The sequence below is a fragment of the Stegostoma tigrinum genome, chromosome 24 (genome assembly GCF_030684315.1).
Source record: "Stegostoma tigrinum isolate sSteTig4 chromosome 24, sSteTig4.hap1, whole genome shotgun sequence".
In the NCBI taxonomy this organism is placed as follows: domain Eukaryota; kingdom Metazoa; phylum Chordata; class Chondrichthyes; order Orectolobiformes; family Stegostomatidae; genus Stegostoma; species Stegostoma tigrinum.
The window spans coordinates 11,128,850-11,141,630 of NC_081377.1; the positions used below are offsets into that span (position 1 = coordinate 11,128,850).

The window sequence follows — 12,781 nt, forward strand, 5'->3', positions numbered from 1 at the left end:
TTAAACACAAGGTATAAATGTTTCTTATTAGGATCTGACCAGTTATTTTGACTTCAAACTTGCCTGGGGGAGACAATCACAGCACAAGGGAAGATAACTCAATATAGATATTTATTGAAGCTGCCTTATTACTTATATAAAACAAAGTTTCCCCCACCATTTCTTGAAGCTGCTTACTCATGCTGTAAATTAACATCCTTCATGAGTGCAGCTAGCTGTGTGTTGGCAAGCTGAACTTAGCCTTGGTTTCAACTGATTTTCTAAATGGATTGTGAAGATCAATTTTGGCCAGTGTTCCTAGCGAAGTTATAAACCACCATTCCTGCAACATTGCCTTATTCACAGATTAACTTGAGTCAAAAATAGAATTGGATCTCCAGATTCTGGTCATATCCCAATGTTACCCAGCCTCAAGTTGGATTTTCAATTGTGTATTAATCCAGATGCATATTTGTTAGCCTGCTTGGATGAATTTGTTTCTGTAGTTTTGGCGCTCTGAGGTAATGAAAATGTTTTCATTGCTTTGTTGGGGGGCTTCAGTTAAATTACATGGGAATCCTTGGCCTGATTATGTATCACACCATTACAATGGCTGAATCTGTCTCCAATGAATTATTTCCTTCCTCTCAAAAAGCTGTTCTGTAGTAACACACACAGGAGTGAGAATATTGCACATCCAGCATTCCCACAACTCTTTAACTTAATTATAGATTGCCTTTTTGGCTGAGTGATGTTAACATAGTCTTGCTTTCTCTATTTTATTCCCCACTGGTTACCAAATGTTACACTTGAAAGTGGTTTAAGAATGACTTTCTTCCTTCTCTTGAGACAAAACCTGGGGCTGGAGTTTGTGTCTGGACTCAGGAGTCCAATATCAGGAGAACCTCCAGATCTCAAACTGGCACCGTGTTGGAAGTAAAGCTCGAGGTGATTTATTTGTGCCAAGTAAATTAATGGCCAGAGGGTAAAATTTCCAAAAACTTAAGGAAGGCATTCAGGCTTCAGAGACTGCAGAGCCAATCGGAGTCCCTCAAGTGATGTTGGCAGCCGTCACTACCTAAGATGGGAGCTGTCAATATATGAAAGAGAGAATGGGTATGCTGCTACATCAAGATGTTTTCTGAACACTTGTTTGTAAAAATAGAAGACACACCTACCAGGCCATTCTTATGAGGTAGAAACATGGCACCTGGTACCTGAAAAGTAGCCATATTGGTCTGGACAGGGTAGAGGGCACTGGGGTGGGTTGGAAGTTGGGTGTTGACAGGCAGAAGATGGATGGTGTGGAGGCAGCTAAATACTCCAATGGAACACCAGACCCCAGCCTGTAATTGGAAGGCTACCTCTTCCCATTGAAGAAGAGCTGCTTGCTGGCTGGAAATCTAATAGTACCCTCAATTCTCTTATTAACTTCCAGGCACTTGCAGATCTGTAACATTTTTGTCCCCGTGACCTGACTTTTGGAAAATGTTTCAGAGGTGGGCGGCACAGTGGCTCACTGGCTAGTACTGCTGCCTCACAGCGCCAGGGATCTGGGTTTGATTCCACCTTCAGGTGACTGTCTGTGTGGAGTTTGTACATTCTCCTCGTGTCTGTGTAAGTTTCCTCAGGAGTACTCTGGTTTCCTCCCATAGTCCAAAGATGTGCGGGCTCGGTGGGTTGGCCATGCTAAATTGCCCATAGTGTTCAGGGATGTGTAGATTAGGGAGATGGGTCTGGGTGGGATGTTCTGAGGGTCAGTGTGGACTTGTTGGGCTAAAGGGCCTGTTTCTACATCCAGGGGTTGCATGATCGAAGTGAATGTGTGCCAGCAAAAATGCCTCTAGCCCAACCACCATTGTGTTTTGAAAATTCAGTCTCTGCATTTTCCTTTTGCTGAGACATGCCCGTCATTATGTGTTAAGGTTCAAATGTACTTTCACTTTGGGTTGAAACTCATTTTTTTATGTTTTATGTGGTTGCGAATGGGAATGGTAACTATGACATATCATTATTCCACAAGGACGTTCATATTGAAGGATAAACTGATCTTTTAGTCAAAATGTTACAAGTAGTTAATGATGGGATTCTTTCTCTTTGCAGCACATATTGTATACAAGGTAATATAGATCTTGAAGTAAAAAGCTTGAATACCCATGTCATCCAAACTAAGGAAGGAAAATAAGTCAGTTAGGAGTATTCTTGATGATTCTCATCTAACTGTCAATCTTATGAAGACTTCAATTGAAGGAGCAAACTATCAGAATTTTCCCATTCCATTCAACATCCTGCTGATATACAGGCAAAAGTGAACGCAGCAGAATACTAAACTGCAATCAAATCAAGAAAGTGCAGTAAGTGACACCCTTTGGATCAGGGACTTACCTTTTCTGGATGCTTCAAAGCTATCGTAGATATTTATTCTTTGAATGTCGTATGTCAGGGTGGTATTAGGAAGAAGTGTCCTGTTCCTGTTGATGTTATTGACAGCAAATTTGAAGGCCAACTCTTCTGCTCCCACTGTTCCACCTTCCACTAATTCAAAGATCCCTCCTGTGACAGAAAAACAGCATATGCTTCACCACAATCTGTGCCTTCAAAGGAAGTGTTTGGAAGTGGAGGAGAATAAATTTCCTCTGATCAACAAACAGTAGGAATATTTCATCTATCCATGATTTTGAGTGAAATGGTAAATCTATTCTTTTGTAAAGTAGAGTAAACAGAGGTCACCTTTCCACCACTTGACTGCTGACAAGGAATGATTAACAAAACGCTCTGCCTTCACAGCTTGCCCTCGGAATTAGCTCACCTTTCAGTCGGTGAGAGCCAGAATTGAACATGTCCAGGCCTGATAAAGAAAGTATTCTCCTTTTTCCCTCTGACTGATGTAGAATCTAAAGGCAATTTAGTAATGGATGCTCCCCTGTGGCATTGTCACCCAATTATTAGAAAGTGTAAGGAAGATCTGTGCCGAAAAACAGTCACAATGCTGCAGTTAAAATTGTTCCATTGAAACTGGCTTCAGACACATACTTGGGCTCAAGAAGAGAGAATTTTATCATCGGCGCTGTACATTATTTGGCTGGATATGCTCGAAACTGAGACTCTGATACCTTTCATTGTTAGGCAAGCATCTTAAAGATTACAAAAGCCAGGCAGCTAGGAGGAGATAAGTTAATAATTGGTCATGTTCTAATTTACCATTAGAACATGGTCAAGAATTTGTTATCTTTTGTCACTATTGTTTTGTTTCTAACATTAATATCATTGGCTTCAACAAACACAGTCATTCCACACTGTAGGGATTCTTAAAAAAAAGTTAAACCTCGCTCATTTGATAGTCTGCTCTTTCCACTGGTCTGTGAAGTTTTTGCTACATTTTCTGTTTGTGTCTTTGTAAAATCGATGGGTTTTAGTTATGGTTAAGCTCACGGTTGTTCACAGTCATTTGGCCCAATGTTACTCCATTGTTGCCAGGGCCATGGATGAGAATGTGTGTAGTGTAGGAGGGGTAGGAACTAAGATAAATGCCACATCTGACCTAAACACATTTCCAACCAATCCACACCAGGATTTAATGAAGGTGAGTCAAAAGAATGAAGGAGGCAACATTCAGTTCTCAGGAGATGATGTCAGTTCGACATTTGAAAGAGAAGGTAAGCCTCCATTTGAACTACATTCTTATTTCTCAGCACCTGTAGGCCGGGATTCATAAATGTCAGAAAACCCAGCTGATGACAAGATGTGTGATGCTAAATAATCAGGTCAGTGCTGACACACTGCTTCCCTGGCACCTTCACCTCACCTCACCAGCTCAACTCATTATACAAACCCATTTGCCTTCTAGCCAGTGGACCTCTGTAAGTTACTACGGCCTCCTCAAGGTTAGATACCCCTGTGTAAATGCCACAGATCTTAATCTCCAGTTCCTTTCCATCCCAACAGGCCACAGCAATACTGTCAGTTCTTAAAAGGAAAATGTGTTGAAAATTTTCACACAGGTCCCACCTTTTAACCTCAGTGGGGTATGTGTGAAATTGAGTTTCCTATTTACCAATGCTCACCCTTTCTGTCTTTCTGCCTCAGTGTTATCACCAAGGCACAGCATCTCACTTCACAGAAGGAGGCCATTCAATGGTCCATTACTACCTTTGCGCTGGGTCTTTGAAAACAAACAATTCAATCAAGCCCACTTCTATGCTCTTTCTTCAAAGCCCTGAAATGTTTCCTTTCAGTATCACCAATACGCTTGAAAATTACCGGTCCCTTTTTCCAGCTCTTTGGCAGCACATCAGCAAGATCTTGCATGTCACTCACAAACCATGTGAAAGAGACTTCTAGCAACACTCTTCCTGATGGAGGTTTAGAAAAACTTTCAAACAGAACCAAAAAGACTGGATGCCTTTGGTATTACATCCAGTTCCAGCAATGTATCTTTGTACGGCACTGAACCATCCAGAATCCTTTCCCAAAACCTTGTTCCCCTTTATTTAAGAGATTCAGTACAATTAAGGAATTTTGGATACCAAGTGAATAGTGAAGTTAAAGGGAGAAGACAACCTGTGTTGATATTGAATGCTGGAGAAGGCTTAGAGGGGTGATTGACTTTCTGTTGTTGCTATATTCTCTGATTCTTTTTTTGCCATATACTCTACCATGCTCTGAGTATGCAAAACAAATGAAATAGAGAATGAATGATAATGTATTGACCCGAAGTACAATTTTAGGAACTTATAAATAAACTTGATTGAACAACATATTTGTAAAATAATGCTGCATGTCACTTTCAGGTACATTAGCCTTTTATTGTATCCTTTTATGAAAACCACTAAGTATTCTGCATGTAAGCTGCGTTTTGTCCTGTATGATAATCAATCAAGCTGCTGTCACCAATTAAAAATATCATAACTCATCACAAGCAATTTCTCATTAAGAATGGAGCAATAGAAAACAATACAAAGCACACTGATGAGCAGAATGAATAAAATAATAGGCAAAATGTCTCAGAAGAGAACAAATCACGTTTTTAAAAATTGGATTTCTCTTTGATTTGGAGATTAAGCCATGTCACTAATCTCTGATAGCCTACATGTGTTAATATCTCTAAGGAACAACTGGTCTGTGTGTGCAAATGTGTGGGCATGTTTGCGTGTGTGTGTGTGTGTGTGTGTGTGTGTGTGTGTGCGTGCGTGTCTGAACGGGTGTGTGTGGGTGCAAGTGTGTGTATATGGGTGTGTCTGTTTGTGTGTATGTGGGTATGTGGGTTTATGTGTGTGTGTGGATAGAGATTGTGTGTGTGTGTGTGTGTGTGTGTGTGTGTGTGTGCATGGGTGTGTTTGGGTAAAGGTGTATCACAACATGTCTATGGGTATGCCTGTGTATTGGTGTGTGTGTGTGTATTGGTGTGTGTGTAATGGTGTGTGTGTTTGTGTATTGACGTGGTTCTGTTGGTGTGTGTGTGTGTGTGTGTGTATTGGTGTGTGTGTTTGTGTATTGATGTGGTTCTGTTGGTATGTGCGTGTGTGGGAGGGGAGTGTGCGTGTGTGTAGGAGAGTATGTTTGTGTATTGGTATGTGTGTGTGTTTGTGTATTGGTGTAGTCGTATTGGGGTGTGTGTGTGTGTGCGCGGGTGCGTGCGTGTGGGAATGTGTATTGGTGTGGTTGTATTGGGGTGTGTGTGTATGTATGTGTGTGTGTGTCGTGTGGGAATGTGTTTTGGTGTGGTTGTATTGGGGTGCGTGTGTACGTGGGCGTGTGGGAGTGTGTATTTGTCTATTTGTGTGTGTGTGTGTGCATGAGTGTGTGTGGGTAAAGGTGTATCACAACATGTCTATGGGTATGCCTGTGTATTGTTGTGTGTGTGTGTATTGGTGTGTGTGTAATGGTGTGTGTGTTTGTGTATTGACGTGGTTCTGTTGGTGTGTGTGTGTGTGTGTGTATTGGTGTGTGTGTTTGTGTATTGATGTGGTTCTGTTGGTGTGTGCGTGTGTGGGAGGGGAGTGTGCGTGTGTGTAGGAGAGTATGTTTGTGTATTGGTATGTGTGTGTGTTTGTGTATTGGTGTAGTTGTATTGGGGTGTGTGTGTGTGTGTGCGCGGGTGCGTGCGTGTGGGAATGTGTATTGGTGTGGTTGTATTGGGGTGTGTGTGTGTGTATGTGTATGTGTGTCGTGTGGGAATGTGTTTTGGTGTGGTTGTATTGGGGTGCGTGTGTATGTGGGCGTGTGGGAGTGTGTATTTGTCTATTTGTGTGTGTGTGTGTGTGTGTGTGTGTGTGTGTGTGGAGGTTTGGGGGGGGAAGTGTGTGTTAGGAGATGGGAGTGGTGCAGTAACTGTTGCCAGTGCATCCAAAGGCGCACTTTGGCCATGCAGCAGTGTATTTAATGTAGGTTAGAGATACGCCACAATGATGCAGAGGGATTGTAATGAGTTCAATGGCAAGGTCCATGAGCATGGGTAGTGGATGCGGCCACTGGCCAAGAAATATGCCCCGAGATGCTGTTGTTGAGTGTCTGAGCTGGAGGATGGCAGTGCAAGCTGAGGGCTGGAATCGCCACATACTCACTCAGACTTACCTGTTGGTAATTCTCGGCATCCAGTTTTCATGAGGTGGGTGGCAGCGTAAAAGCCGATGTATTAATGAAGCAATCGTTGCCATTAATGAGGCTGCATGAGCAATAATCCCTTTTAATAGATGTTTTATAACTCCTTAACAAGAATCCCACTTCAATGCCCAGAACTCTTATAGAAAATGTAATTAGTCATTCTTGATATCAACAAAGACCTAGAGAACTCTTAAGATTCGCTCAGGATTTTCAGCATAATCCATGGTGTTCCAACGACAGTGGTCTCTCATATCTGCAGAACATCCCAATACACTTTTTAATTTACAAATATTGTTGTCATGTAGGCAAATGCTGTAAAGTGAAATATTTAATTATAGAGCTCGTGAATTCCAAGAATAACGATGGAAGAAAGGATGGAACACAGAAGGTCATTCAGCAAGCAAAACTTATTCTATCCTGAGAAAGCACTTCTTGAAATCAGTTCATCATATTTAAATGCCAATATGCCAAGTAATGTCAATTATTTGTAGCAGATGGAGTTTAGTTTAGATAAATGTGAGGTGCTGCATTTTGATAAGTCAATCAGGACAGGAATTGTACATTTAATAGTCAGGACCCAGGGAGTGCTACTGAACAAAAACGCCTTGGAGTGCAGGTTTTCAGTTCCTTGAAAATGGAGTTGCAGGCAGTTAGGATAGTGAAGCAGGCATTTGGTATGCCTGCCTTTATAGGCCAGTGCATTGAATTTAGGAGTTGGAAGGTTATGTTGCAGCTGTACACGACATTGTTGGGGCCACTTTTAGAATACTGTGTGCAATTCTCATCTGCCTGCTTTAGGAACAATGTTGTAGAGTTTGAAAGAGTTCAAAAAAGATTTACAAGGATGCTGCAAGGGTTGGAGGGCTGAACTATAGGGAGAGGCTGAACGGGCTGGGGCTATTTTCCCTGGAGCGTCAAAGACTGAGGGGTGACCTTATTGACACTTACAAAATCATGAGCGGCATGGATAGGGCAAATAGAAAAGATCTTGTCCCCTGGGTGGGGGAGTCTTAAACTAGAAGACATGGTTTTAAGATGAGAGGGGAAAGATTTAAGAGACCTAAGGGGCAACTTTTTCCACACAGAGGATGGTGCATATATGGAATAAGCTGCCAGAGGAAGAGGTGGAGGCTGGTACAATTACAACATTGAAAATGAATCTGAATGGGTACATGAATAGGAAGGATTTTGAGGGATATGGACCAAATGCTGGAAAATGGGACAAGATTTATGTAGGATACCTGGGTGGCATGGACGTGTTGGACTGAAGGGTCTGTTTCTGTGCTGTACAGCTCTATGACTCTATGACTCTATCTGCTGTGCTTGAAACATTAGTTAATGGTTGTTTTATTTAAAATTGGATATTTTATCTCTGAATTTACAGTGACCTGTTCTGCATGGAGTACAACCAGGAAAAATCAATTTGCTACAATGCAGTTCTCTGTTGCTCGGTTAATAGCTATTTAAAATTGAAAGAATTTGAAGATTTCAGATAAGAGAAGTGAGCACAGGCTCAAAGATCAATGAAGTCACAGTACTGAAATAGTGAAATTCAATGCAAGTTTTTTAAGGAAATTTGCAAATATCCAAATTATGCTTGATAGATCCACTAGCATTTTGTAATATTTATATTAACATTTATTGAGCCAAGGTGTAATTAAATATAAATAATAAAATTGAACTGTAGCTCTGAGATAATCCTCCACTTTGCTGCAATGGATTCATACAATCGTCTGGCATTATGTATACCTGAACATTTGAACACAGGGTCTGCTCTGGGTCAGCCATCTTACACTACCAGCAGCCATAACCTCTTGTTCTCTTCATCTAGTGCCAATTGCTTGCCTTTTCCCTATATCCCTACACATAGAGACACAGAAAATAAGCGCAGGAATAGGCCACTTAGCCCTTCGAGCCTGCACTACTGTTCAATATGATCATGTCTAGAAGGGAGACCTAACATCTTGGAGTGAGCTAACGCCATATATTCGCAATGCTACCTCTGCTCCCACTTGAAGTATGCAGTGCTTGCTGTGCATCCCCTACTATTATGCCTAGTTAATGGTTAAGGATTGGCGCTGCAAGGTGCAACAAAGCATTTACAGATGAAACAGGGACAACCACGTGAATAATGAAACTCAAGAGTTTGTGAAATGTAATACCTATTCACATGGACTTACATGAAAGCCAAACTTTCAACACAACATTGTTTGCAAAACAAACTATTTACATTACACTGTAGACTACAAAAAACTGTTTGCAGAAGTTTCCCAGCCATCAGTTCTCATTCTCTCCCTCCTGCTGCACTAAGGTCCCCTCGTCCATAGATGGATCGGAGGGAGCCTGCTCCATAGTAGAGCCCATTGACCCAAGAGATTCGATCAGCAAACCTGAGAACAGACCTTCCTACCAGAGGAGGTTGTTCCTCCTCAGCTGGAGCTTCCAATGCTTGAAGAATGACAGACGTAGTGGATGGGGGATGGTTTAGCCTGAGTCCCCTGAGTGGAGATTGTGGAGGAGCCTCTTCTCTAGCTAAGTGCCTTATGGAATCCCCTTTCTCTCCTTGTCAGGAGGGGCAACCGAACTCAAGGTTAGCCATGCCTCTCTCACCCTGCCCTCTCTCCTGACAACCAATGAATGAGGCATGGGAGTGCAGGTATTTGTGACTCATCCAGCAGCCCCTGAGGGAGTGGTGCCTGTCTCTCCATGATGGCTGCCTGTACAGGCAGACATGTGGTCACAGGATGGCCTGCATTGTTGCAGCATCTGAGCGATGAGAAGCAGTGTGATATAAGAATGACTGCAACTCTCAAGCTTCTCTGCCATTGCTCCTCCTCCCTGTGATTCCTGACCACTTCAGCTGCAGGGTCATCTACTGCCAAGGGTTCCACAGGTACTTGGTCTACAACAATGGCCATTTGGTCTGGTGTATTGCTCTCTTGTCTGCATGTGGAGGTGCTGGCACCTGAAACACTGTGTGTGAACGTATCAAGCTCATAGAGATGTCCTCATCTATGTTCCAAGGGGGATCCCAGAGGCAGTGCAGACGAAGATCCCTTCAATCCATCTGTCATCCAGCGAGGTTGAGGAATTATCTTCTGTGGGACATGAACTGGTCCTAGGGAGTGTGGGTGCAGCTGTAAGACAGCTGAACAGAAGGCAGTGCATCTGCTGGATAGTGATGGTGTTTGATGCCTGGAAAACATGGCCATTGCAGCTGGATAAAACACGGTACATAGGTAGGTTGAGAAACATGGATGTTCCTGCATTCCCATAGGAGCTATCCCAGTCTACTCTGGCCAGAGCAAATGTCCTTTCCTTGGAGATGTGAGAACAGACCCCTCAACAGCACCTCACTATAGAGTCATGCAGCATGGAAACACACACTTCGATCCAACCAGTCCATGCTGAACATGTTCCCAAACTAAACTAGTCCCATTGTTCCAACCTGTCATGTGCTGCCTTCTCCAGTCATGATATAACAGGGCCAAATGAGTAAGATGCCGGTGGATGGCACAACTGGAGAGGGAATGGTGTCTTTGGGAGTGAGGAGGGAGCATGGAAGGTATATGGGGTTAATGATATGGGAAGATGGGTGGTAGCCAGACCAAGTGGGGAAGTTGTATCATGCAGTGGAAGGGTTGTCAGATCATAAATCAATACGGGATGTGAGTGCGGTGGCGCAGTTAAATGTGGGGTAACAGACAGCACAGTATTGCATTCATCCTGACAGAGCGGAGAAGATCATTGACATTCTTCCTGTAATGTTGCCCAATCCTCCTCAACCTGGATATGGCACTGACTTGAGTGGCAATCTCTACCAGGCTGACATGGTATGGTGGCATAGCTTTCTCTGCTGGTACTCTCGGAAGAGGACTCCCATCTTCATGAACTCTCCATTCCTAAGGGCCTTCAGGTTTCCTTGCAGAGCAGCATGCACTGGCCTCCCGGTCTCCAGCACAGCCCCAAGTGCAACACTCATACAGGGGGACAGTGGTCTTTTGCAAGATAGTGTCGCCACAAACGATGCTGGTCTTAGGGAGGACCTCCACTGAGCAGCAAGTGGTTCTGGGAATGGCATGTGTGACATGGTTGAAATTCGACGTGCTTCTCAACACAAGGGATCCGACAGCAATTCATGTTGTGAGATTGGGAAGATACAGTGAGAAAATGCGTTCAGCCTTGCTGCGAGAAATACTTCACAAAACTCAGTGCAACTTACCCTTTGACAAACAAATGGAAAACACTGCTTTAAGTATATATGACTGATGATCAGCATTGACAAAGGCAGCTTTTTGATTGTTTGACAGTCAAACAACTTCGAGTTGTCTGGGATGAAAATAGTTATAATTAGTGCTCTTCACTGAATGAGCACAAGCTCAAAGGGACTGCAACTAAACTGTGGAGATTGAACACTGAGGAGTTCACAGGCAATAGCCAGATAAATAGCAATTCTCAGAAGTGTTTGCTGATGCCTTATCTGGGAATGTCAAGTTCTAAATATTTTTTCCTTCATATACTTAAAATATGCTACATCTCACCTTTGTTGCATAATCAAATAATTTTAATAAAAAATGTTTCCTTTTTCTTTCCTGTTTATTGCAGCAGGATATCTTTTTAAGATCTGCATGCGCTGTAGGGAGTGGGTTACGAAAGTTTACATTAATTCTCCAGGCGGACTGATGGGTCCCAAAGCTGGTCTTTGCTTTGAGTTTTCTTTTAAAACTGAGGCAAATGTCAATCCTATGAGAATAAATAAGACCAGGAGTAGGCCATTCAGCTTGTTGAGCCTACATGCTATTCAATTAGATCGTGGCTGATCATTGGTCTCAATGGCAGCTTTCTGCACTTTCTCCAAATCCCTTCATGTAATTAGTTTCTAGAAATCCATCAATTTCTGTCTTGTTATAATGCTAAAGTCTATTAATGGAAATGGCTGTAAGATAAGGCTTTTGGCTGGGGGAACAAGGGAATAATTTGTCTGATAATACTGCATATGTTTTAAAGCTAACATCTATCTGTGAATCTTAAACGAACTTGGAGGAATTACAGAATGCATGAGTTCAGTAGATTTCTACTTTTTACTGTACACTTTTCTATATGGTATCTTCAAGCAGTTAATGATGGACAGTACAATTTACACAGCAGTTATTGAATATTAACATTGAACAACGTATTTCCATCTTGGCTAAATTCAAGTTGCCATTCATGCATTGTTTGATGAGTTTGTAAGATAACCGTTGAGGCATATTGTGATGTAAATGGGACCTCCATATTCATGTGTTAGAATACCTGAGATGTCACCTCTGATATATGGATAAAACCTTTAGCTATCTTGGGGTGGTGATCTTAAAGAAATCCTGGGATTTGCGTATTAATTAATCAAAACCTGCATCCCCTTTCTAACGGACGAAAGATTTAACAGCCATCTTCGGTTTGTTTAGTACATTCGCATCAGTTCTACAACCCTTTGATCTTTCGCTTATAAATTCTGTGTCTGATGTCACCTCTGGCACTAACAGCTGAAGAAGGAGCAAGACTCTGAAAACTTATGTTTCCAAGTAAACCTGTTGGATCATGACCTGGCGTTGTGTGATTTTCCACCCTAGTCCAACACTGGCATCTCCACATCAAAAATATCCACTATAATATGTTGATTCAAGAGCTGTCAATGCAGTAATGGTTGTTGCTGGCTCATTGTGTATGCATTGTTAATGAAATTTGTTGAAAAAAACTTGAAAGTTTGGACAGTGAATATCTGAAGGGCAGATAAACCCAGAAAAATCATCATAAAACCATTTGCACGGAATGAAAGACTGCAATATTATCCTCACTGAGATTTTGACAGCACATACTTGCCATTGTTTTTCAGAAAGTAGGGCAAAGCTTGGAGTGTGTGCTTCAGCAGAAGAACTCAAGAATTTGTTACTGTTTGCATGCGGAAAGTTTGTGAACCAATGAAGCAGAGTGAAATAGAAACTGATGGCCTTTTCTTTCAGAATTAACGGGCAGAATATTCCCAGCTCCAGAGCAATGAAGCCAACGGCAAATCATTAGGGCAAATATGGTGAGATTGGAACAATTAGATTCTTGACATTGAATTTTCTTGACATACTTTTCACCTAGGGTTTTGACAGCAAGATGAGGATCTCAGAGTGAACACTGAGAGGCCTATTTGCACACAATTACATTCAATGGT

At 42.2% G+C, this 12,781-nt stretch overlaps 1 protein-coding gene across 2 annotated transcripts in view; it reads right to left on the bottom strand.

Annotated features, from left to right (window-relative positions):
• The window catches only part of LOC125465127 (glutamate receptor ionotropic, kainate 3), a 451,191-nt gene that overhangs the window by 267,493 nt on the left and 170,917 nt on the right, over positions 1-12,781 (bottom strand). For both annotated transcript variants that reach the window (XM_048558279.2, XM_048558280.2), the window contains exon 2: positions 2,365-2,532. In XM_048558279.2, coding sequence (XP_048414236.1) covers positions 2,365-2,532 — 168 coding nt within the window. The remainder of the gene's footprint in view (positions 1-2,364; positions 2,533-12,781) is intronic.